The 26,658-nt window shown below is 43.1% G+C and overlaps 1 protein-coding gene across 1 annotated transcript in view; it reads left to right on the top strand.

Annotated features, from left to right (window-relative positions):
• CLSTN2 (calsyntenin 2) overlaps positions 1–26,658 on the top strand; it is a 642,375-nt gene that overhangs the window by 599,694 nt on the left and 16,023 nt on the right. The window contains exons 9-10 of the mRNA XM_030816738.1: positions 9,505–9,667; positions 23,562–23,728. Coding sequence (XP_030672598.1) covers positions 9,505–9,667; positions 23,562–23,728 — 330 coding nt within the window. The remainder of the gene's footprint in view (positions 1–9,504; positions 9,668–23,561; positions 23,729–26,658) is intronic.

Here is a 26,658-nt window from a genome sequence, read left to right as displayed (position 1 = left end):
CTTTCCCTGTTCCCTTTCAAACTGCTCCTGTGGTTCGCGTTATGTGAGTTTAATCATTTGTTGTGTTTGCTATTTCTCAGACAGGCAAAGAATTGTTTCTTCTTTGTTTTGTAATCTTTTACTCTGAGCTTATCTCTAGTAGGAATTGTCTAACACATGCCCTAAGCTGTAAATACATCTGTATTGAGAGGTTTTGAGTTTGTCTTTGCTCAGTGCCCTAAAGACTTCAAGGATGCATTTTTAAGTTTGTTTCTGAGTGAGTTCGGGATTTCTACAGTGTGTAAACTGTGTGCATTTGGACTTGATGCCTGTGCACAGAGCAGACCTGGGTGTCTAGCTTCTCAGAGGTGACTTATTCCAAAGTGGTCGGCTGGCTACCTCCCTGCATCCCTAAGGCAGTCACAGTGTTTATTCTGGGACCCAAATTCAAACAGTCCTTTGAAGCTTCAGGCGTTATGCAGACATCCCCGCTCAAGTTTTCTTTGTTTAGAGAACTTAGGTCTCCATTCTTGCTCCTCATGGACTTTAAAACTCCAGCTGAGGCAGTAGGCCACAGCTCCTCAGCAGCCACTCAGTTTCAACTCCCCGGTGCAGCTATGCTTTCCTTGTTTTTGATTCCTGAAGAGTTCTCTTTCCAGCTTATTTTTGTTTTCTTCTGTTGTTAATGTTATATTATATCCAGCATCTCAATTTATTTGGAAAAGGAAAGCAGTCCCCTATCCAGTCAGGCTGAAAATGTGTGCTAAACATTGTATATGCCTTACTTAGCTCAATTCACACAACAAACCTATGCATAGATACTATTATTATCTTCACTTCACACGTGAGGCTCCCAAGGATTAGAAGAGTTCCCTTATTTTTCCAAAGTCAGAACATGATTCCCTAGAAATTCATGAAGCAGCTGTGATACCCAACTCATTACCCAAAGACTTGGCCTGTACCAACCCCTTTTGCTATCCTGTCTGTCTCATTCTGTGGTTCCTCAAACCCCAGGGCAGCTGGTCACTTAGCAGACTGCTCACTCTGTTCAACCACACTCACATCAAAGCCCCCTCATTATTCTCCTGCTACAAATGGTCCTCTTCCCCTGTTCAAATCCTTTCCATCTTGCAATAGGCTGTCTCAGACTCACTTTCTCAATCAGTCACCCCTCCATCCATCTCTTTCCCTCTCTAGTGGGTTTGTAAGCGCAGATCAGGAATGAGGGGAGAATAGATAAGACAAAAGCATTATCAGAACTGTGTGGTAAAGGAAGTGGAGAAAGAGTAGGGGAATTCAAAAGCAATGGCAGTATTCTGGCTTGGATAACAGATTGCATGAGGGAGTGTTTACTGAGGCCAGGGATCACAGGAGAGGGAGCAGGCTAGGCTGTAGCCTGGGAAACATTGAACTCAAACTTGGACACAATGTGTTTGAAGTACCTGCAGAACATCCAAGTGGGGCAATTTGGAGATACTCTGACATGCAAGTACACCATTTAGAAGATGATTATCTGCTCAAGATCCTAATTTGGAAGTGAGTATGTGAAGCTGACATTGGTTACATGTGAAGTGAAAATACAAGAGGCCATATGTGGAAGTCCACAGTGGTGTGTGTGTTAGTTCTAACTTACAATAAGATTATGTGTTCCTTGAGTTAAGATATCATATCACTTCAGCCACACAATTGTGAGGGACTTCAACAGCCCACTGACAGTGTTAGATAGATCACTGAGGCAGAAAACAAACAATAAAATTCTGGCATTAAACTAGACACTCGACCAACTGGACCTAAGAGACATCTACAGACTACTCCACCCAACAACCACAGAACATACATTCTTCTTATCTGCACATGGAACATATTCTAAGATCGATCACATGCTCAGCCATAAAGCAAGTCTCAATAAATTCAAAAAAATCAAAACCATACTAAGCACACTCAAGACTGCAATGCAGCAAAAATAGAAATCAATACCAAGATCTATCAATCAAAACTGCATGAAAACATGGAAATTAAACAACTCGCTCCTGAATAACCCTTGGGTGAACAACAAAATTAAGGCGGAAATCAAAAAATTCTTTGAAATTATTGAAAATGGTGACCCAACTTACCAAAATCTTTGGGATGCAGCTAAAGTTGTGTTAAGAGGAATGTGTATAGCACTAAAAATGCCTTCATTAAGAGCTTAGAAAGATTTCAATTTAACAATCTAACATCACACCTAGAGGAAGAAGGGGAGAAAAAGAACAATCGAACTCCAAAGATAGCAGAAGAAAAGAAATAACTAACATCAGAGGAGAACTGAACAAAATTAGACCCAAAAGTCCATATAAAAGATCAATAAAACCAAGAGTTGCTTTTTCGAAAGAATAAACAAGATTGATAGAGCGCTAGCTAGATTAACAAATGAAAAGAGAAGATCCCAACAAACATAATTGGAAATGACAAAGATGACATTATAATCAGTCCCACAAAAAGCAAAAGATCCTCAGAGACCATTACGAAAACCTCTATGCATATAAAGTAGGAAATCTAGAGAAAGTGGATACATTCCTGGTAACACACAATCTCCCAAGATTGAACTAGGAAGCACGTGTTAACCTGAACAGATGAATAATGAATTCTGAAATTTTAAAAACCTACTAACCAAAAAGAGCCCTAGACCAGATGGATTCACAGCCCATTATCAGATCTGCAAAGAACTGATACCAATCTTACTGGAACTATTCCAAAAAATTGAAGAGAAGGAGCTCCTCCCTAACTCATTCTATGAAGCTAGCATCATTCTGATACAAAAATCTGGCAGAGACACAACATAAAAAGAAAGCTTCAGGCCAATATCCATGATGAACATAGATGTAAAACTCCCCAGTGAAATACTAGCAAACTGGATACAGCAGCACATCATGAAGTTAAGTCGCCACATTCAAGAAGGTTTTATTCCTGGGATGCAAGGTTGATTCAACACATGCAAATCTATAAATGTGATTCACCATGTGAACAGAATCAAAAACCACACAATTATCTTAATAGATGCAGAAAAAGCCTTTGATAAAATCCAGCATCCCTTAATGATAAAAACCCTCAACAGACTAGGCATCAAAGGACCATATCTCAAAATATTAAGGGCCATCTATGACAAACCCACAGCCAACATTATACTAAATGGAGAAAAGCCCACGAGGAACCTTTCCCCTTGAGAACTAGAACAAGACAAGGACACCTACTCTCACCACTCCTATTCAACATAGTACTGGAAGTCCTAGTCAGAGCAATTAGGCAAGAGAAAGAAATAAAATGCATCCAAATAGAAAAAGAAGTCATCAAACCATCTCTCTTTTCAAATGCTATGATTCCTTACTTAGAAAACCCTAAAGACTCTGCCAAAAGGCTCCTGGAACTGATAAAGTTTCAGGATACAAAATTAATGTACAAAAATTAGTAGCATTTCTATATGCCAATAATGTTCTAACTGAGAACCAAATCAGGAACACAATCCCATCTACAATAGCCACAAAATAAAGGAAATACCTAGGAATTCATCTAACCAAGGAGGTAAAAGATCTCTGCAAAAAAAACTACCAAGCACTGCTGAAAGAAATCAGAGATGACACAAATGAGAAAACATTTCATGCTCAAGGATTGGAAGGATCAATATCATTAAAATGGCCATACTGCCCAAAGCAATTGATACATTAAATGCTATCCCTATCAAAATACCCATGTCATTTTTTACAGAATTAGAAAAATTTACTCATAAATTTATATTAAACAAACAAAAAACAAACAACCACAGCAATACTGAGCAAAAAAACAACAAAAAAACTGGAGGCATCACATTACTCGACTTCAAAGTATACCATAAGGCAACAGTAACAAAAACAGCATGGTACTGGTACAAAACCAGACACATAGACCAATGGAACAGAATACAGAACTCAGAAATAAACCTGCACATCTACAGCCATCTGATCTTCAGCAAAATAGACAAAAACAACCAATGGAATAAGGACACTCTATTCAATGAATGGTGTTGGGATAACGGGCTAGCCATATGGAAAAGAATGAAGCTGGACTCCTACCTCTCATCATATACAAAAATTAACTCAAAATGGGTTAAAGATTTAAATATAAAACCCCAATTATAAAAATCCTAGAAGAAAACCTAAGAACTACCCTTCTCAACATCAGCTTTGGCAAAGAATTTATGTCTAAGTCCCCAAAAGCAATTGCAAGAAAAACAAAAATTGACAAGTGGGAGCTAATTAAATTAAAGGGCTTCCTCATAGCAAAAGAATTTATCAACAGAGTAAACAGCCTACAGGATGGGAGAAAATATTCATAAACTATGCATGTAACAAAATTCTAATATCCAGAATCTACAAGGGACATAAATCAACTAGCAAAAACAAATAATCTCATTTAAAAATGGGCAAAGGATATGAACAGATACTTTTCAAAGGAAGATGTAAAAGTGGCCAACAAAAATATGAAAAAAATGCCCAACATCATTAATCATCAGAAAAATTCAAATCAAAACCATAAAGAGATATTATCTCATACCAGTCAGAATGGCAATTATTAAAAAGTCAAAAATAACAGATGCTGGCAAGGCTATGGAGAGAAAGGAATATACTGTTAGTGAGAATGCAAACTAGTTCAGCCACTGTGGAAAGCAGTTTGGAAATTTCTCAAGGAACTTAAAACAGAATTACAATTTGACCCAGCAATCCCATTACTGGATATATATTCAGAAGAAAACAAATTGTTTTACCAAAAAGATACATGCATTTGTATGTTCATCACAGCACTGTTCATAATAGCAAAGACACGGAACCAACCTAGGTGCCCATCAACAGTGGACTGAATAAAGAAAATGTGGTACATATATACCATGGAATACTATGCAGTCATAAGAAAGAATTAAATCATGTCCTTTGCAGCAACACAGATGGAGCCAAAGGCCATTATTCTAAGCAAATTAACACAAAAAAAGAAAACCAAACACCACATTTTTTCACTTATAAGTGGAAGCTAAACATTGGATACCCATAGACATAAATATAGGAATGATAGACACTGGGACTAATAGATGGGGGAGGGATAGAGAGGGAAATGGGTTGAAAAACCACCTATTGGGTATTATGCTTGGGTATTACCTGTGTGATAGGATCATTTTTACCTCAAACCTCAGAGTCACACAATATACCCATGTAACAATCTGCATATGTACCCCTCAATCTAAAATAAAAGTTGAAATTATCTTGAGAAATAATGTCATTTCTTTCTCCTTAATTTTCTAATAGTGCCTAAGACAGAATTGGTCCTCCTATTTTATAGGGTTGTGGTGAAGATTAAATAGTATAAGGAGGAATATGAAAAGCATGTTCCAAGATTGATTGTTTTTATGACTATCACCCCCTTCTCCCACCTAGAAGCCTCCAGATCTCCCATTGCCTACAGAATAAAAGCAATCCAAGTCCTCAGTTTCAGATCTCTCCTTGCAGCCTTATTGCACACTCTTCACCTTTCACAAATGCAGCCTGACACCCCCAAACTCTGTCATCCTCATCTACCTCAACAGGGTTAACATGGCACCTTGCACAAATCTGTGCTGGATATCAATCCCTATCTGTTATAAGTCTTTTTGTCAATTCCATGACTGGACTATAAGCTCCATAAAGGCGGGTGCTTTCTATAAGCTCCATAAAGGCGGGTGCTTTTTTTGTTCACAAAGTAGGATGTGCATTTAGTAAATGTCTGTAGGAGTTAATGAGTGAATGTGTGTATCTTTATATGTCCCCAAACCTAGTACCTCTGACAATAAAAGAAACAGATGAATGAATAGAGGAATAAGAGATTTCTGCTTCGTTGCCTTAGAATTTATTACTTGCCATCTATTCCTAATGAAATATTAACAGTTCTTCAATATCCACCCTAAATTCCACCTTCTCCAAGCTGGAAAGAATCTCTCCATTCCCTGGGACCTCACAGTGCCTTGCACCTGGTTTACAACACTTATCTCAAGTTTCATTACATTTGAAGATTTTGTGTACTTGATACACCCCCTCCATTAGATTGAAAATCTTGAAAGCAAAGGACCTATCTCATAACCTCTGTATCTCTTGCAGCACCTAGTAGACATAATAGTTGACTGACAGATAGTAGTTGGTAGGTGAATGTATCTTATGTTGAATAGCTGCATTCAAAAACACCTGATTTCCTGGGGAAACCAAGTCAGAACTTCCAATTTGGCCACTTATATAACAACACTTGGATCAACCAGTCAGCAACTACACAGAGAACCTCTCACCTGATTTTCTCCTCCTCATCTCATGGGAGGCTTCCCTGGCCCCTGACTCACACTGAAATTCCAGCACACTCCTAACTCAGACCTCCTTTGGCATTGTCCCTGCTACACTTCCTGAACGTGTGTATCCCTGGGTCTCTGGTCTCTGAGTCACTTACCAGCTATGTTGCAGCTACCTGCCTTGGGAGCACATCTGCAGGTGTCCAGAGATTCATGTGTCTTTGGACTAGGCAAGGCCTTAGGCATCATTCCGGGGGATGGTGTCAGACATTCTTGGAGCTTGGACATGCTTGGTGTGACTGGATACACCAGTGATTCATGAACAGTCGGGAATTAAAGTTCTTCTCTCCCCCAAGGAAAGGTCACTTTGCTGAATTTTCTTCTTTCTTGGTTGAACTATGCATTGACACATTTATTTTAGCTGCCTCCTGGCTTGATCATGTTTCAATTACAGTTTGTCCCTGCAGTTCTAGCAGAGGGTCAATGTAGGTCTCTTTCTGATCATAGATCCACATTTATAAAACCCTAATTAGGCATTTCCTTTAGCTGCTGTCATAGATTACTTGGTGGAAAAACTCTGCAGGCATAAGCTTTGTATGAGCTAAAAGATTGTTTAGAAGCCCAATTAGGAGCTCACCGGGGCAGCTCCCAAGCATTCCTACCTCTGACTCTTGGCTGAGGCTGTTCTTCACACCAACAGTGCTCTCCCTGTTGATGTTGGAGAATATAAATCTTGCCCTCTTTTGTGACCCATATTAAAATGAGATAAAATGTGTCCCTTTTATATTAATAGGATTATTTATTTTTTTTTAGTACTCAGTGTGGCAAGGGTACAATGCATAAGCTCTTTTACCCTCTGTGAGTAGGAGTATAAATAGGCGTAACCTTTGCAGAAACAAACATTGATAATTTGTATCAAGAGTCTTAAAAATACCTCCAGCCTTTGACCCAGTAATTCCATTTCCAGGAATCTTTCCTAAGGATATAATCAGAAATGCAAACAAATATTTATACACAAGAAATTCATTACAGTACCATTTATAATAGCTGTTACATAATTAATATCTGGAAATAAGTATAGTATAGCCATATTACACAGCTACTTAAAATGAAATTTGTAAAGGCATTTTAGTGCTGATGCTAAATGAAATATGCAAACTCTCAAATTCTTATGCAGGGTGATCCAAATAGACCTTTCCCAGCTGTTGTTTCACAGGATGTTTATAGGAATGCTATAAATAGAAAAGTTCTATTTTTCAGTAAGGTTGAAAAGTTATTATAGTTTGAGAATCACTGTTTTGATGCCGGGCATCATGGGGGCTGTTATTCAATGCAGCACACTTTGGAAGAACTGGAGAAAAAACACCTAGGAATAAGATGGTAATGTTGAGAGGGGATGCTGCTACTGTTGAGTTATAGAATTACTTCTTTGCAATTTTTTATGTTGTCCTACCAAAATGCTAAGCGTTGTAAATGAAATAATGCCAGAGGATTATTGTCCATCCAGCTTTAGCAGATGTGGATTGCTGTAGAGCCAGCTAAAGCACATGGATTCAACATGCCAGTCACACAGAGAGGATGGTCACTGTGAGGGCAGTGATGGAGGCCAGGATGGGGGAGCCCCCGAGTGCTGTCTGGTTGGTTCTCAGCACTCTGCCTACATTCCACAGGGCATGGGGTATGGTCAGGGTTACCTCACTGTCACCCGTTTCCTCCCTGCCCTGGGCCTGACCAGAGGTTTCCAGATACCTCTGGGAATATCCTCAGGATGTGAACCACATTCCAGGTTACCTCTGTTGCTTGGCTATCCTTGATTGCAAACCCCAAGCCCAGAGTGCTCCTACCTCTTTGGGTTGGGTGCTTGATTCAAATATGTAGTTCTCTACTAGTCTATCAGCCCTGCACTCTGTGTTCAGGTCTGCCTGTGTGCCACCTGTATGTCTTGGGGTCACCCCACCCCAATAACAGGCCTAGCTTGAGAGCCCTGCACCCAGCCCAGGGTTTGGTCCAGGGCATCGAGCGTGAGGGGAGTGGAAACTGGGTCAGAACCTCTCACTGAGTATAACAGAATTTCACAGAGATCTGCCTGGATCCCTCCTGCTTACCTCCCGAAGTCCCCTAAAATATTTATCAGGCTTTATCAGACTAATGGGCTTCAAAAGGAGCAATTTTCTGAGACATGAGACAGGACAATATAAAAAGAACATTAATGAAAAAAATCTTATTTCAAAATGAAAGGAGAAAGATTATTTAGCATCCCTGTTGGTGTTATCTATTCATGAGAAACAACACATTTAATCCAGCGTGGAATTGCAGGGAGGGCTTTGATGCCCTCATCTTGGAGTCACCTTCATTCAGAACTCATCTGTCTCCTCTGCCACAGATGGCAGAGTCGATGGAAACAAGAGGATGCAGATGACAGACATTTCAGAGGTGGTCTCCACAGGGTGTGGGGGGATTAGAGGGAGTGTGAAGGAGAGTCCAGCATGACTCCCAAGGCATTTGCTTAGGGATGAGACAGGAGATGACATCGTTCGCTAGTCTTGCCACCTTTCATGCTCCCATCTTCCTTTCTAAGACATGCCCATCTTGGTTTCTATCTTGTCTCATGCTGTACGAGTTCAGTCCCTTGAGGTTAAGAATTGCGACTCTGTTCCAGCCCCTCAGCATCTCTACCAATCCACTAAGCTGCCTTCTGTAGCCCTGGGCACTTGTGGGTTCCCAGAACAGAGGGTTTGGGGCTTAAACAACTTATGTGGGGATAAAGGGAGATCCTTGGTTCCTGATCAGCCTAGCAATCATCAGAGCCAACTGGCAATTTTGACACAAGATTCCCAGCCCTGAGACCAGGAGTCTTGGGTTTAAAAGGTTGTGAAAGGGTGCCCTGCACTGAGTCCAGGCCAGTAGGACCCACTTGTGGTTCTCCTCTGCCTCCCCAGGTGCACCAAGGTAAGGCTGAAAAATCTCCCCATCATCCACTATCTGCCTGATGATCAGATTCTTGGGTGTTTCTCTTTCCCACAGTTTGCCCCATCATGTTTGACGATGAGCTTCTGTAACTTCAGTGTATATCAACTGTTATATTCCTTGAGTGCTTTGCAATAAAAATTGTTGACCCAAAAATGCGTTGTTCTCCTTTCATAGAGTAAAAGCCTGTTTGATGTTTTATTACATATTCAATTTTAAATGTTGCTTCTCTTTCATTTTCTTAGATTTGTGACAAAGAGTGGCACTACTATGTCATCAATGTGGAGTTTCCTGTGGTAACCTTATACATGGATGGAGCAACATATGAACCATACCTGGTGACCAACGACTGGCCCATTCATCCGTCTCACATAGCCATGCAACTCACAGTCGGCGCTTGTTGGCAAGGTAATCCTAAGTGAAACCCTTTTCTCTGACATGTTTGTGAATAGTTCTTGGAAGATACTGGTAGAGAAAAAGGAAAAGCAAGTGGTGTGAGAATAGGCTAGAAAAATTACTACCCCTTACAAAAAAAAATGCAAGACATATAAAAATAAGTATAAATCCACAAACTAAATGTATTGTATAATAACAAGCTTAAGGCCAGATTTTGATTTTAGATCGACATGAGCAGTTTCATGGTTGTCTCTGAGTTGCTAATGTATTTTATTGTTTTGAACTCTTATTCATTTCCAAACTGGGGCTATACAGAGAAAAAAAACTGAGTATAGAATCTTGTGTTCAAACTTCTGGTTGGCTCTGATGAGTGCTAGGCTGATCAGGAACCAAGGATCTCCCTTTATCCCCACACAAATTGTTTAAGCCCCAAACCCTCTGTTCTGGGAACTCACAAATGCCCAGGACTTGCCTGGGGCTGTGGAAGGCAGCTTGTGCACAAGCCACGAGGCCACAGAAAGCCACTCTCAAGGTCAGCTCAGCCCTCAGTGCCTTCCTTGGCATCTAAGGACAGAGGCCCTTTATGCCTTCCCACTTGAAGGTGTCTTCCCCCTCCTCTCTTCCTGTGCTGTTGCCTCTCTCCTAATCCCCAAACCCAGGTTAATCTCCTCCTTGGGATCAGGAAACCCAGCTCTCCAAGCATGCATGTGATCTTTCTGTCTCACACTCAGGTCTGCTGGAGTCTTTGTCTCAGCTCCTTTAAGGGCCGGGTATGCTTTGAAGTACCAGTAAGAGAGCAGAAGGAAATGAAAATGCTCCCCAAATAAGCAGATTAGTACTTTGAGATATGACACAACCTTGTGTTGATGGATTCTGTGAAAATTACCAAGATTTGTGACTTTGACTCTTCACCATGAGGGGCTGGGGATAGAGGTGGGCTATAGTATAAGAATATGCCGGCTGTGCGCAGTGGCTCACACCTGTAATCCCAGCACTTTGGGAGGCCAAGGCAGGCAGATCACGAGGTCAGGAGATCGAGACCATCCTGGCTAACACGGTGAAACCCCATCTCTACTAAAAAAAATACAAAAAAATTAGCCGGGCGTGGTGGGGGGCGCCTGTAGTCCCAGCTACTCAGGAGGCTGAGGCAGGAGAATGGTGTGAACCCAGGAGGCGGAGCTTGCCGTGAGCTGAGATCGGGCCACTGCACTCCAGCCTGGGTGATGGAACGAGACTCCGTCTCAAAAAAAAAAAAAAAAAAAGAATATGCCTTCAGAAGACCAACTGACCCATGAGTGAACTAGGAAAGACACATGCCCCTGTAGGTTGGACAAAGTGAGTTATGGGCAGCTCCATGTAAAAGAAGATGGAAAGGAGTGCATACAGTGCAGCCTGGAGGCACTAGAGATTCAAAACCCAGGAAGGAGAAAAGGTATAAATGAGGCAAGAGAAAGTGTTTTTGAGCTAAGCCCACCTACTTGATGTCTCACATGTGTCACATGATAGCAAAATGTTTATTATTTCAGTAGAGCTTGGCAATGAGAGTAACTTCAGTTGCAGGCTTCCCAGAATGCCAGGTAGACCGTTTCACCTGGCAAGAGTTCATGAAACTATCTAGTACAGCAGGGCAGTAATTCGGAGGTTGCAGAGGAATCAATAACACTGAACACAACTATGCTAGAGAAATGGCCCCCTGGTGTGCCTTAGTGTCCCAGCTAGACACTCCAACCAGCCTGTGGGTGTTACAGAACATAGCCTGGATAATGCCCCTAAGAGAACACTGCCCTAATCATGTCCCCTTCCACGTTACCATGCTTCTTCTTAAGAGCCCCTCAGAAACCACATTTGAATCCCTATCACCCCAGTGTGCAATGGAAACCCGCCCCCATGTCTGCAAGGCCAGCTACAGCAACTGCTGCTGAGTTATATGCCTACTGCCCAGAGTGGGGAAGTAGCCCCACAAAACAAAATGTGATTTTATAAGGAATTAAAATCAATAAGAATAAGCTAAGTTGCACTGCAATGACAACAAGCCCCAACTCTCAGTTCCTAAAATAATTCTCACTTCATATTTACTGAAAATCAATGAGGGCTCTTTTCTGCCTTATCCACAGTCAGTAGACAGAGCAGCCACATTGCATGGCTGGATACGTAGCAAGAAGAAAAGAAAACATGGCAAATGTGCACAAACTCTTAAAGCTTCCACCTACAAGTGATGCCAATAATTCTTATTCATATTTTATTGGCCAAAGCAAGTCAGAAGGCCACATCTAACTACATCAGGGCAAGAAACTGAAATCTACACCATATCTAGAAGAAAAATTGAAAATATTGTATTAACATTGATGAACACTACAGTTTGTCCACCAGGCCAATAGATATTTGTTTGGTTGTCTTTCCCATGTAGAAAATACTCCCTTCCTTCCTTAAATGGGACATGCCCACATTCTGACTTCTTCCTGGTTCCAGGCTCAATGTCCAAGCTTTCCGAGTGATTCCTAGTGATCTCCTCATCAGGGTGAGATGCACAGAGGCCTATAGCAGGCCACGATGTAGCTGCACTTGATGTGGAGACCTATATACTAATAGGACAAATTACTTTCCACCAGTGCAACCACCATGCCCTCCCCGCCAACACACACACATTCATGCATCTGCATATGTGCTCGTGCACACATACCATACAACAGTAGAATGAGGCAGACCAACCAGAAAACTCTTTCACTAAGAGGGAGCAATACAGCAGTCTTCGGTCCATAGCAATTATGAAATCCCTTGGGGCAGATGTTATAAGGGCCCCTCCCTTAGGGTGGGAAATATTATTCGTGGCCCTTTATTCCGTTCCCTGGAAGATGTTTCCTTCCTTAGTATCCTTCTAGGCCACATCTGAAGAGGGCATTGTCACTCTATAAATAGCTGCTCTACTATTACATCTCATTACAATTTATTTAAAAGCCATTCCACAAAAATGATTTCAAACAGGAAACCCAAGTATACATTGACTTTCAAAGAATGTAGTAGAAAGAATGACGACAAGGGTGTTCACCAAGTATTTTTGGTCCTTCTTCCAGATATATGCTAGGACTGATCTTCCTCAGAGTTAGGTGTGGTCATGGGGCTTGCTTTGGCGAGTTAACTGTGAACAGAAGTGCCTTATGTTGTTTCCTTGTGGAAACTTTAAGAGCTGTCATTGCAAGGAGGCCCTTTATACACGTGGGGTGTTTACAGTTCTGAAATAAAATGTTATTTGGCACAATTTGTAGATAAGGAAACTGAGGCTCAGAGACGAAGGAGTTTACCCAAAGTCACTCAGTTGAATATGCCCAGCCTCAAGCCTCCAATGCCTATGCTCTTTTCACTGTGTCTCACTGCCCTCTATTGCTAATTGGTCATTTTGCTTATGTAATTATGTTTGGAAAAAGGCAGGAGCTAATGTGTACTGATACAAATGCTACAAACCCTTTAACTCCTGAGACATATGACAACCCTGTAATAAATTTTTAAAAGCACACAAGAATGCTGCGTTCCCCTTACTAATCTTTTATTATGTAAAACCTAAGTGATCCACCAAGGAACAATAAAAGAGTTTCAGCTTTGGGGTTAAAAAAGGAAGTGACCTCAAATCAAATCCCAGCCTTGCCATCTACTAGCTGTATGTACCCAGTAGCGTCCTTAACTTCGTGGAGTTTGTATTTTATTTTTAATCCATGAAATATAAGTAAGACCCACCTCACAGAATTCCTGTAAGGACTAGATGCTAGGCACATCTAGTGTGCTTGGCATGTTTTGCTTGAATGATTGTGTAAATTTTAGAACATCTCCCTGTCCCCCCCACTCCTCCACAACCTTCTCTGAGCCTTTCATCTAAGACCGACACTGTAGACAATCTGCAAGACCATAGCATGATCTAGCTTCTGTGGCCCTGGCTTTCCCGTAGCTCCTTGCATGCACTGACTTTTTTCTCCTTCCTCAGGACTAACCCTCACATATAGACCCTGACCTCACAGGTTCACTGATGGTCAGAAAGGTAAATGAAGCTGGAAAATAGTCAGAAGACAGGTATGTGGAAAGTGGGGCTTGAGATGTAGATAGGAACTTGATCATGCAGTGTTTTGGGCCATGAGAAGATTTGAGTATTTTCTCTAGAGAAATGACAACCCACTGGTGAATATTCAGCAAAGGAAAAATTCTTAAGATCTTTAAAATTGGGCTTTATAGAATGTCTAACAGTTCACTAGGAAGGTAAGGGAGGCAACACCATATGCTATGGCAGGGAAGTTTGGCGTCTGTGTACTCAGGGTTCCTTATCACTGGAACGTACGTGAACCAGAAGGAGTGGAATCTGGGAAAAGGAGATGAGACCAAACTCTGGGACACCACACTGCTTTGTTAAATACCTTGGATTCCCACAAATATTCACATCCTCCTTGAAGCCAATTTTTGTCTTGGATGAAAATATCAAAAGATCTTTCGATAAGACATGATGCTGTGAAATTAATGGCCTATGATGCAGCCCTTATCTCTGCATGTTTCTAAACCTTCTGAAGTCCACTTACATACATAGTATAATCTCTGTGTGAACCTCTAATTGCCTTTGGGCTTGCAGTTGTGGGGAGTGTTTCAGGTGCTTTTGAGGTTGGCAAGGGAACTAGCTCCCATTTGTGAAATTTCCAGTGAGGCTTTAACAATGGGAGTAGAAAATGGTTTAATAGCAGCTGCTTGTTGGGATCTCCTGGGAACTGGCTCTAGCACTGTGTCTGGACAGTGTTCTGCAGCCCTAATTAGACAACTAGTCCTATTAGCCAATTTGAAAGCCAAAATAAACACTGAAACTGCATTTCCATTGGTATTTATTCTAGCAATTAAAAAAAAAATGAGACTTCATTTACACTTAAGAAATGTTACCAGAAAGGCCTAGAGCATGTGGCATCTCTCAATTGTAGGGAAAGGCTTATGCAGTCGGGATGAACCTAGCATCACAAAAGAGGTCCCCCTTCCTCTGCATAGCTGTGGCTAATGCACACCCCCTTGCTGTGATTTCTGTATCCAGGATGACACAGTACTCTCAGGATAGAGTCAGACCCTCTCCCATGGCTGAGCTCATCCAGTGCTGAGTCAGATGTTCTTGGCTTTAGACAAATACCAGGTTCCTTATTTCTCTATGGGTCACAAGGGAAAAGATCATTTAAAAGACTAAATTAATTTGTCCTTTTTCTTAGATTTCCTACTTATCCCATTTCTAAGAATAAAAATTCAAGTTCTACTCATAAACAATACAAATCGTATACTCACATTTGCCTCAATACTGGACCTCTAAACTGGGCCTGATCGCCCAGGTACTATAACCCAGCTGTACAAGGGAGTGAGTCAGGTAGGCTGGCGGTTGTGCCAGACCAGTGCCTTAAGGGGCCCTGGGGTTTCCAGGAAATGCTGCAGCACGTGGAGGTCCAGAGTATCTCTCCCCATGCCATGACCAGAGCAACTCTGTTTTACCTATTTTGTGTTAGCCGTTAATGAAATGGTTAAGCATGTTTGAAGAACTACAGTTCTGGGCACTTTCTCAAAAAGCTGCCACCCTGCTCCTTGCTTGATCGTCATCTATTCTTGGTGATCTCATCTCAGGGTAGGCTACCTGTGACTCCACTCTAGTGACTGCCTCAGCCCCTGTCTCTGCCAGGGAACTCTCCTCCAGTGTCGTGGGCTGTGACCTTCCTAGAGTGTCCAGCCTTGCCTACTCCTACTATGACACCTCCCTCTAGTCTTAGATAAGGAAGCCTTTCTACCCTGGATCCTGGTCTTGCTGAATCCTACCCTCTACTTAACAAATAAGGCAGCAGGATGTAGAGAAGCTGTTTCTAAATATTAAAGCCTTTACATAGACAGATGCAGAATCCTCATTGTGGCTTTTGGGAGAAGCCAAAGCAAAGAATAGGAATGGTCAAAAAGGGATAAGAAGGCAGAAATAACCCCTGAGAGTTGTAGTAAGCAGTAATGTATGAATTGTAGGTATAGGGAAATTGCAGCCTCATGTGGTCCTGAGATCATGTGGTTGCACATTTTCAGGTCATTTTTTTTCTGCCAGACAATAGCATTAGTACAGAGGCTTGGAGTGCATGCCTTCATTTAATAAGCTTGGTCTAATTTAGTACAAACTTCTCTTAATAAAGTCTGTGTTGAAATTATCCTGAGTCCCTAGGGTGTCTGCAGCTTGAAGAAAGAGGCACATGCTAGCGTAGTCTGCCTTACATTCAGGTCGTGTTTTCCAAGGAGCTCTTCATGAAGCTCCAGTCCTACAGGATACCCTTTCACAAAGAAGCCAAGGTCAAGTTGGAGAAACAGGATAAGCCATTCCCAAACCACCATATTTGAGAGTCACAATGCATGTTCACTTATTAAAGGCTCTCAAAAGCACTCCAGTAAAGCAATCTGTTTGACTTTGATTCAGGTTCCTCAATCTTATGCAGCCATAGAACTCACTCTGCGAAACATCTTATTGGAGTTATTAATGCAGTTCTTCCCTCTTAGGTCAAGAGTTTGCAGGGGGCAAGGGCTAGCTGCTCTGAGAGATCCTCTCCTCTGCCTTCCTCAACTTCAGGATCTATAGAAGGTTGATAATTAATGTTTGTTAAATTATATCCTATTCTTGAGGCTATTTTGACAAAGGTATGTGGCTCATGTTCTGGCACACACAGAGGTAACTAAAAATGTCTCTTAACATTGTCTATATTAAAAATCCAGAAAAGATTGTTTTAGGTCTTGGAGTCAATTTGAAATGGGGTGCATTTGGTTTGAAGATGATCCAGATTAAAATCAAGTTTAAAATTCAGTGAATCATGTCTGGAAACACAGTATCACTTCGTTATAATTTTAACTTTGTATCATATTTTGAAGAGGTTATTAATTAGAATATTTGATGAGGGTCTGAAAGCAAAAACAGTATCATCTCTGAGAGACTCAGTGGGAGAGGGGAAGAGACCCTAAAAGAGAGACAGAAAACTCACCTGATGCATCCCATCCTGGGGTTCCTTGGCACCTTGCTCTCTATCACTGACTGCCGAGTCTGAGCTGTACGCAGCCAGCGCAGTGCTAAGCATCTTACATGTGTTCTCGTTTAGTCCTCACGATCTGATGCATAGGCATAAGCATGACCCCCATTTTGCCAACGAGGAAACTGTGATTCAGAGGTGATAAGTACCTTGCTGCGAGTCATGTAGAGCTGGACTTGAATGCAGGTCTATGCCACCAAAGCCCTCACCCCTACGTATGCTGCTGGACCACCTCAGCCAAGTAAGGAAGGCCAGAGGATTCTGGATACACTCAAACTCCCTTAGCATTTTTCACACAGATTGGACAGAGTCAATCTGAGGACTAAAGATAACTACAGGCCCATCAGACATCATGTTTAGAAGGGGAGGGGTGAATTTGGAGTCAGTAGAGAATTCCAGAACCTTCCTGCTGCTGTTTATTTGCTCTAGGTGTTTGAAGTCAGCATCTTCCTTTCTCAGGCCCTTAATGCCTTCACATGAAGAACAAAACAACATTCTGGATAATAGATGAAAGCTGTTCCAACTCCATGAATTTAGGTTCTCAACCCCAGAGAGGTGAGATTTGTAGTCATCGCTAAGTTGTATGTTTCGTTCACTGTAATGCTATATAAACATGTGCTGGAAAGCCTGCAGAGGCAGATTCATAAAAATGAAAGGGTTGAGAAAGCCTGCTGGGAGTGTGCCATGGCCAGTCATGATGACAGGTCATCTGTCCCCACAAGCCACCTGCAGCCTACAGCTGTGTGAGCATCCCCTGGGATTGTGTGGACCGAGTTTTAAAGCTGCACTTATAGGGGTCTATTACACACTTCACTTAGTCTTTGCATTCCACAGGTATCTACATCACTGAAATGAGGAAATGAGAGAAAGCAAGATTTCAGATGGTCTCGTTATTTGCATTGCTTAAAATTGACACCCAAGCATCCATGAAATTGTGTTCATCAAGGGTCATCCCCGGGAACCAGCCATACACAGAGCAGCATTCAACCCCAGCAAGAGGATACATGGCCCCCAGTCCTTTCCATGAGTTTCTCAGACTAAATAGCCATGGAATGGCAACTGGAAAGACCAGCAGCATCCTGAACACACTTTGCACAAGAAGAGACTTAGCATGTTCACACTACATAGATGCGTGCATATTTTTACCTCAAAATAGAAGAGAGTGGACATACTGGCTCAAAAGCTGTATTTATCGTGCGCGAGCCCCACCTCTCAAATGAAAGGAATCTAGGGGAATGAGCGTGTAGCTCTTCATTCCTGATGCAAACTCCGACTCAGAATAAGACAGGCTACATTAGACGCAGAATAAGACAGGCTACATTAAATTGTGTTTGCTAAATACAACTATTTTTTAAGACAACCATGTATTCAGGCAACCTTGACACCAGTTTCTGGGAGTTGCTGCTGAAGCCATTCTGTGTCCACAGAGCCCATTATAACTGAACATTTTCCTCCAGCATTGAGTCAGTCCCAACCCATCCCCCTCCAAGAAATTCCCCCTTGAACCTTCCCAGCCACATCTCATCGTCTGACATGTAGGCCAAAGGCTTGGGAGCAAGCAACACCTGAGTTTGAATCTTGGCTTCACTCTTTCTGGTTATGTGGCTTTGGTCAAGTCATCTAACTTTGAAAACCTCATCTATAGAAGTTTTAAGTGTAGCAGATAAGAATCTCAATACACAAATTTAAAAACTGTCTTTTTCACATCCAGCCTTGTTTCAGTTCAAGTCCCCAGTCCATCTGAGTGGGGGAGATTTAACTGCTGCTTATTTACAATTCTTCAATTTCTGTAGGGTGCTGGCTGACTGCAGGGAGATTTGTAAAGTGCTAGAGTTTTCAGCAGAGCCTCCAGGAATTTTGCCATGCATTGTGGAAATTGTGCTCGCCTGTTCTGATTCTCAGTCACTAATGGTCTGTCAGAACTGGCAGCTGTCTTGGGATTACCTTACTTAGGGGCGCACAAATATTTCTGCTGCTTCTCATGCTTTCTCTGTAGGAACATCCGTGGTCCATCTGCCTAGATGTACCAGGCCAGCATTCCTTGTTGGCATCACACACCCCTGCCAGGGCTCAGGCCAGGAAGCAGGCTTCAGATGTCTCTGCCCTGCACCTCGGATGTCTTCTCCCCTTCTCTGCCACAGTCACACCCACCCCCATGTCTGGGGTGTTCTTTATGACTCTGGGAGGAGGCCAGATTCTCTTATTCTGTTTTTCCCCCAGAGGTTGATCTATACCCAGACCTCCTCCACCCTCCTCATGGTTTAGGCTTCTGGAAACCACACCAGGCAGAGACTCAGCTCCAGGCCCCTTCCACTCTTCTTTCTGCCGTGACCCTCCCTGCGACAATGAGCTCAAAGCCAGGGTGTATTTAGATGAAAGGTAAGGTAGAAGAAACAACTAGGGAAATATTAAAAGAACAGAAGCTAAGTCTTCAAAAATACTGTCCCTCCACTTAAGGATTAAGTAAAATAGCATGTGAAAGAACTTGTCATGTTTCAAGGGCCTAACAAATGATGGTTGTTTTTTTTCCCTCTTACCTGTTGGACACATTGCCTATATCAATTGTTTGGAAATGAATCACGTCCTGCCTTAGAACATCTATCATGCTGGCAATTTACTCATATTTTTATTTTATTTTCAGTGTCTATATGTTATTCTCTCAAATCAGTGTAAGCTCCTGAAGACCATGGTTCACATCTTAACCGAATCTAACAGAAGGCTAGTCATACAGAAAATGCTTTAAAAATGGGTGCAGATCTAGCATCAGGAATCCAAAATCATGTTTGCAAACATTTAAGGAAGATTCTTTATGGAAAAAATCAGGTTATTTTAAGATGATTCATAAGCATGTTTATGTCTAATTGTTAACCACAAGAGGAATCACGTGGCCTCTGCAGACACCCTAGATATTCAAAGGAAAGATTTTTCAATATATTATTTTTTTAAAATCCTGCATCATAACCACCCAAGTGCAAATATATTTCAAATTTTATACTGGCCTCCTGTTGAAAAATGCTCATTGAATCAATTTCCTGGAGCCTTGTCACTGATAAATAGAGTGCAGCACACATCTGATATTCTTGAGTCAAAAATATAGAACATGAGTGTATTTTGCTGAGAGAAGATGGCTTATAGGAAACTGTCTTAGCATTCAAGACAGTCACAAAGTTTGGCCTTTGAGGCTAAAGCTGCTGAGTTAGCAGTTGAAGAGGGTTAGAGGATAGATCCTAATGAGCTTTCTCTCAGTATCATTCTACTCCTGCTTGCCTGGCACCACCAGGAAACCTCAGCTGGTCCTGTGCATGGATGCATGTACTCACACTATAGGAACACACACTTTACCACTTCCTACCGGTGTGGCTTTTGGTCACCTACTTCCCCTCTCTAAGCCTAAATTTGTTCATCTATAACTATAGAATGAGTATCTACCTCCCAGCAGTTTTATGAAGATTCCATGAGACGATGTACGCTGAGGATGTCACATGGTGTTGGGTACATATTGTATGCCCAGTAAGTGATAGTAGTTGTTGGATTTGCCACTCCATGGAGGAGGAGGCTGAGAAGAGATGACCAACTGGATGCCCTGGAGAGGGGCAGCTCCACCATTCACACACAGGCTCACACCCTCCGCCTGCAGATCAACAGAGATGCCCCTTTGCTGGCACAGGAACATTCTAATGGCTTGAAGGAGCACTTTATGCATGGGGACACTGAGGATTTAAATCAGAAGGCCCCAGTTAGCTTTCCCATAGCCATGGGCCATCTCAACTAATTCCTCAAAGCCAAATCTGTTTAGAGCTTTTTGTAAACTAAGCACCTCAAAAGAAACTTATCCTTTATTTCCAAAGTGAAGATGCTTGGGGTGGTAAGTAACAACACTGTGGGTCAAAATGGCTCAAACCATAAAGATGGATGAGTGGCACCCCCGGCTGAGAACATCCCAAGGCAGGGCAGAGAGCAGGGCAGCTCGGGCTCTGCTCTTCCCTGCTGGGGCTCTCCTGCCACTGCCCTTCTCCATGCAGGGCCTTGGTCATCACCAGTCTGCTGGCAAGATAGCTGCAACAGCCAGCCTCCCATCTTCCCAGAACTATGTCCAGGAAAGAGAGCAAGAGTTTGTTCCAGAAACTTTCAGAAGAGGAAAAATCGAAGCTTTTTATACAGAGGTTGACAATCAACTTATTTTGTGATACTGGCCTCAATTTGTTCTCATGATGCTTCCTGGATCAATTTCTGTGGCTTATTGAATGCCAGGTGATGGCTTTATCCTGGGTCCCAGGTCCACCCCTCAATCAATCACAGGTGCAATAGGGATGGAATAATCTAATTAGCATGAACTAATGAGAGTCTGTCCCTGGAGCTACAGTCAATACCCTAAACTTTATGGCTGCTTTTGCAAGAAGGAAGGAGTGAGATGGATATTGGAAAGACAACCACAGTGCCCACCACTCTGCTGATACTCAAATCAACATCTCCTTCAATTCAAGCAAACAATTACAAAACATCTGCTATGTGCCAGGCACGGTGCAGGATGCCAGAAAATTGCAAGATGCTCAGTGTTGCTGACAGGAATAAATGAGCTGACTTATGCAAAGTGCCTGCTGCAGCACTCAGCCCCTAACACTTGCTCAGTATTATCTTCATTAAAATGAATAATGCATGAGTGATCCCTGCCATCCAGGAGAGAAAGACTCAAACTAATAAATTATAACTGTGCACAGAGTGACAAGAGTAAACCTGAGGGTGGCACAAAGGATAGAGATCACAAGAGGAGTGTGCAAGAGGCCCAACCCCACAAGAAGCTATAGCCCAGTGGTTCTTTACCTTGACTTCACATTCGATTCACCTGAGAAGCTTTTAAAACTCCCCATACCAATTAAGTCAGAATCCCTGGGGATGTGACCCAGCACCAGGAATCAGTTTGTCTTTTTAAGGATCTCCAAATGATTAAAATGTGTAGCCAAGGCTAAGAACCACCATATTTTAGGCTACCGAGGACACAAACACCCACATGCAAACCATTAGCTAATAATGCCAGGTGGTGAAGGGCAGGTTAAAAATGAACGTTCTAAGGCTCAGGGTGGGGTAGGGCTCCAGGCAGGGAGAGGGTATGCAGGGGATGGGTCCCAGGAGAGGGAGACACATGGTGGGCAGAGGGGGATCATGGAGGGTTTCCATGAGCATCAGGAAACAGGAGGCTTAAGGGGCCTTGAAGAACTCTATTTGCCTAATCCAAGCTATTTAGGGGTGGTGTCTCAGTATACAGAGGAATGGATTTAAGCAAAGGCATATGGGCAGACATGGAAGGTATATGGATCTAGATTCAAACAGGAGAAAGAAAACTATAATTTCAACAGAAAAACCTTTTTAAAAATTATAAATGTGGGGATTGGAGTAACAGGATTAGTGGGTGAGAACTCTAAAAAGAACTCTAAAGAACATAGGAATAGAATATATAAGGACCATCCACTACCCTCAGGGCTGAGGTAGAGCACCCCAGAAAAAGCCAGCCCACCCCCAAGCTGAGGTCTAGATTTTGTTGGCACAGCGTGGCTTGAAGAATAGCAGAGAAGTTGCAGTGGTGTCATTTGTTGGAAATCTGGCCTCTAGGGAGCCAGAGAAGACTTTCACAGAAGGTGTCCCACTGGAGCACACTGTTAACAACTGCTGGCAGCAAAGAGGGCTGGCCAGGTGTTGCAAGAGCCAGGCATTGGGGAAGCTGAAGGAGCCACCAAGAGAGCCCAGAAGAACCTGGAGGCAAAACCCAGAAGTGTGCCCTAGGAGCAAACAGAGGCCCAGAGAGCTTATGAAACCTTCCCAGGACACTAGCAAAGCTGGAATTCAACCAAGGCCCATCTTTTCTATGCGTTGTTCTTCTTCTCTGAACAAACAGTAGTACAAGATCCAGGCTGGGAAGGTTGCTCAGAGATGATGGAAGGAGCCTGTGCTCAGTAAAGTCAGTGAGGAAGGTCTCCTAGGGGAGGCGAGGCTTCAAATGGACCTCAGAGATCCGATTTGGAAAACCAGGGAGAAAAAAGGAGGGAGCAGATGCCAAGCTGGCATGGCAACACAAGCACTTGGAACACTTGCACACGGGTGAAAGTGGACCTGAGCTCCCATAGGACTCAGCACAGCCAGGAGAGAGTATGACAGCAAAAGAAAGCAGGCAATGAGAGGAAAGCCAAAGGGAGAACCACAGGAATCAGGGAAGTCCTTTTATGTAAAAGGCCTTGAATTTAAGCACGGGTGGAATCAACACATTGTGAGAAAGCCAGAGCTCATAAATGCAGCATTTCTGGAATTCCTCAGTCGCATGCCAAGCTCTCAGTGGAATGTGGGGAAGCAAATGCCAGCTTTGAGGTCAGACAGACCAGAACTAGAGCTCCAGCTGCAGTGTTTAGCTGTATATGTCCTGGGGCAAGTACCTTAACGTTTTTGAGTCTCAGGGCTCTGCACCTGCCAGGTGAAAACAATGCCACCACATCATTGCAGGCTTGATCAGATGAAGTCCCTGACAGAGAGACTGGCACAAGGCAGGCCTGAAGTTTAATCAATGACACCTCCTCCCTATTTTCACTCACGAGAGCCCTCCAGTCTCCTATGACAGTGTGCCCTTGAAAATAACCTTTAAAATTCAGAAATGCCAGGATTCCTAAATCTGGTGCAGCCAGGGAATGCCAGGGTATTAGCAGCATATAACTTCTTACTGAGATTCTGGCTACTGTGTTCATCACTCAGAAGGAAAAGCTCAGGCTCAGGGAACACACAGTCAAGGTGTCTTTGGCTGCATGGCCAAGTGGTGCCTTGAGGTACTGTCTCCTACCCAGTCTTCACAGAGCAAATGACGGTGTTTGTTTTTTCAGGAGGAGAAGTCACCAAACCACGGTTTGCTCAGTTCTTTCATGGAAGCCTGGCCAGTCTCACCATCCGCCCTGGCAAAATGGAAAGCCAGAAGGTGATCTCCTGCCTGCAGGCCTGCAAGGAAGGGCTGGATATTAATTCCTTGGAAAGCCTTGGCCAAGGAATAAAGGTAAGGCAGGAGCTGGCATCACTCCCAATAAGACAGTGATTCATGATGCCCAGCCTGCACAGCGCCAGCACATGCCGGGAAATGGAGCTTCCTGGAACATTACACAGAAATGGCTCCATGGCAAAGGTGCAGCCACGAGATGGGGGTCCCGGGGGGAGATTAGTAACCATGACTTCCACAATGGGCTTCTGCGGCCATCTTCTGAAACTCCTAGATCAAGCCCTTGTGTATAATCAGTCCACTACCCAAAAGCAGGAACATGTTCAATATCCACCTGGAGGAAGTTGTTATATTTCATTTGTTTGTGCATTAGTTGGCTGCTCTGTTGTTTATTTGGCTAAAGGAACTGAAGGATGCAAGGATGCACTTCAAAAGCTTAAAAAGTAAACAAAAACTTAGGACCTTGTGAAATACAAATTAAAAAGGAAAGGGAAAACCTGGGTGGGGTAGAATTAGAAAGCAGGTATGGAGGTCATTCTGTCTTACATTGTCACTTCAAGGCACAAGAAACATGGGCTGCGCATGGTGGCTTGTGGCTCACGCCTGTAGTCCCAACACTTTGGGAGGCTGAGGCAGGTGGATCACAAGGTCAGTAGTTCGAGACCAGCCTGACCAACATGGTGAAACCCCGTCTCTACTAAAACTACAAAGATTAGCCACACATGGTGGCGTGCACCTGTAATCCCAGCTACTCAGGAGGCTGAGGCAGGAGAATCACTTGAACCCAGGAAGCAGAGGTTGCGGTGAGCTAAGATCGCACCACTGCACTCCAGCCTGGGCAACAGAGCGAGAGTCCATCTTAAAAAAAAAAAAGAAGAAGAAGGAGAAGGAGAAGGAGAAGAAGAAGAAGAAACATGAACAGTTCATGATTTGTATTGTTTATGCAAAATAGAAATATTCAAGTGATCTCAGAGAAGCAAAGCTTCTTCTGACTGAAGCTTCTCTCATTCGCTCATTTGAGAAGCTCCTCCCGAAGAGGGCAGGGAGGGATGCGACTGACTATGGCCTCAGCAAGCACCCCAACAGCCAGGGTCACTTTCTAACCTCACCTGGACTTACGGAGCGAGCACATGTTGGCGCCGGCCCACGAGGTCCTGAGCAGAGCCAATATCATTGTAGCCCCCACAAAATCATAGTGGACTGCAGTGTGAAAACAGTCCCTCGGCCTCCTCTGGAAGTTGGAACAGACCAGCCTGTGCCTCCTGGAGCAAAGGACAGCCCCATGAAGCCCCAGCAGCTATGAGGGTTTCTGTCCTTGGCCATTTCCCCAGAGAATGTGACAAAAGCAGAGGTTTCTCAGCTGGCCTAACATCCTTGATCCAGTACTGCCCATGGGCAGCTCTGCCCTGCCCTGGGCCTGCCTCTCCTGGACAGGCAGTCACCAGTCCAGTGGCAATTTCCAGATCAGTAGCCTACTGCTAGTCAAGCTCTGGTGCTGGGTACCCTTGGAAAAGCTGGTGGTCTGAGAGTATTCTTTAAATTGCAGCCACTTCCATAATCATTCCATGGACATGCTAGTATTCTGTTATAGGCTGGTTTCTGAGACATGAAAAGAAATGTTCTGAGGAACTCAGTGACCCAAGGAGACATTTGTAATCCGGTTGATGACTACCACAATAATTACGAGCACTAACATTTCCTGAGGGTCTCCCAAGCGCCAGACACTGTTTGTTCTAAACGTTTTATGGGTATTGATTCCCAGAACACTCTCATGACAAAGGTACCATAAATGTTCCCATTTTGTACATGAGGAACAAAAGACTGAAGGAGATGGGAACCTGTGTAAGATCCCAGAGTTAGTGATGAGTAGATTCACTCCCACTCCAGAGATCCAGAACCTTGGAGATTGGCAGTCAGGGAAGCCTCCTTGGATGAGGAGACGAGGCCTGAGTAGAATGTTTAAGAATAGGTAGGAACCAGCTAGTAAAAAGGCAGTAGTGGAGAGGGGATGGGAAAGAGGGAAGTCATTCCAGGCAGATCCAAAAGTGTGAGTGATGAGAGAGGGCTGAGGAATAGCACAGTGTTCACTAGAACTTCAACAAAGCCAGTGTTGAGTCCCAAACTGCAGGAGGAAAAAGGTGGAAGGTGCCAGCGAGGTAGGCAGAGGCCATATCAGAGGCTACCTATTAACCATGTTTAGGTGTTTACGTTTTTTTTTCTGTCAACAATGGGAAGCCACTGAAGGCTCAGGCAAAGAAGCATGATCTCAGCATATGTGGGGTTTAGGATGCTCACTCTGGAGACTGGGTCAGCATGGGGAAGATGGGAGGAGTACAAAAGTCATGGCAAGGCAAGATTGACTTTCCAGAGCAATGTTTAGCATGGATTAGATACACACACACAGTTGCTCTCAATAGCTAATCACTTGTCATTGGGGCAATCTCAAAAGACCATCTCATATTGGAAAGGCCAGTCTTGACGTACTGTTTGTGTTGCTTCCTTAGAGTTTTGTTAACCCAGTGATGCAAAAATCTATCCTCCTAATGTCTTCTCTTTTCTGATTCTAAATTTACTCTTTGCATCTGCGTAGATCTTCTCTGCTCTGAACCGTTCCAGGCAGACATAGTTTCAGGGTACTAGGCACCATACAGCAAAAACACAAATATGCTGGGCTCAAAAGTCATGCCTTTTAAAAATTATAAATTTAAGAACCATAGCAATTTCTACAGACCTGTCATAACCTATAAAAAGAGGAGGTGCTAAAATAAGTGGCACAAAAAACTGTGGGGACTGAGGAGGCTAATCTGACTTTTCAAGATGCTCCCTTTTTATAACCAAGCCACTGCAAATGATCCTCTTCCATTCCTAGGGCATGGCTGGTAAGAACTAGAGCACCGTGTGAGAAGTTAATAAGACGCCCAATTTATTGGGCACCCACTTGGGGCTATTTTATGTTCATTATCCCCACTCCTCACAATAAATTAAATACT

The sequence above is a fragment of the Nomascus leucogenys genome, chromosome 8 (assembly GCF_006542625.1).
Source record: "Nomascus leucogenys isolate Asia chromosome 8, Asia_NLE_v1, whole genome shotgun sequence".
Taxonomy (NCBI): domain Eukaryota; kingdom Metazoa; phylum Chordata; class Mammalia; order Primates; family Hylobatidae; genus Nomascus; species Nomascus leucogenys.
The sequence above is the reverse complement of the archived record's forward strand: the minus strand, read 5'-3'. Positions and strand labels throughout refer to the sequence as shown.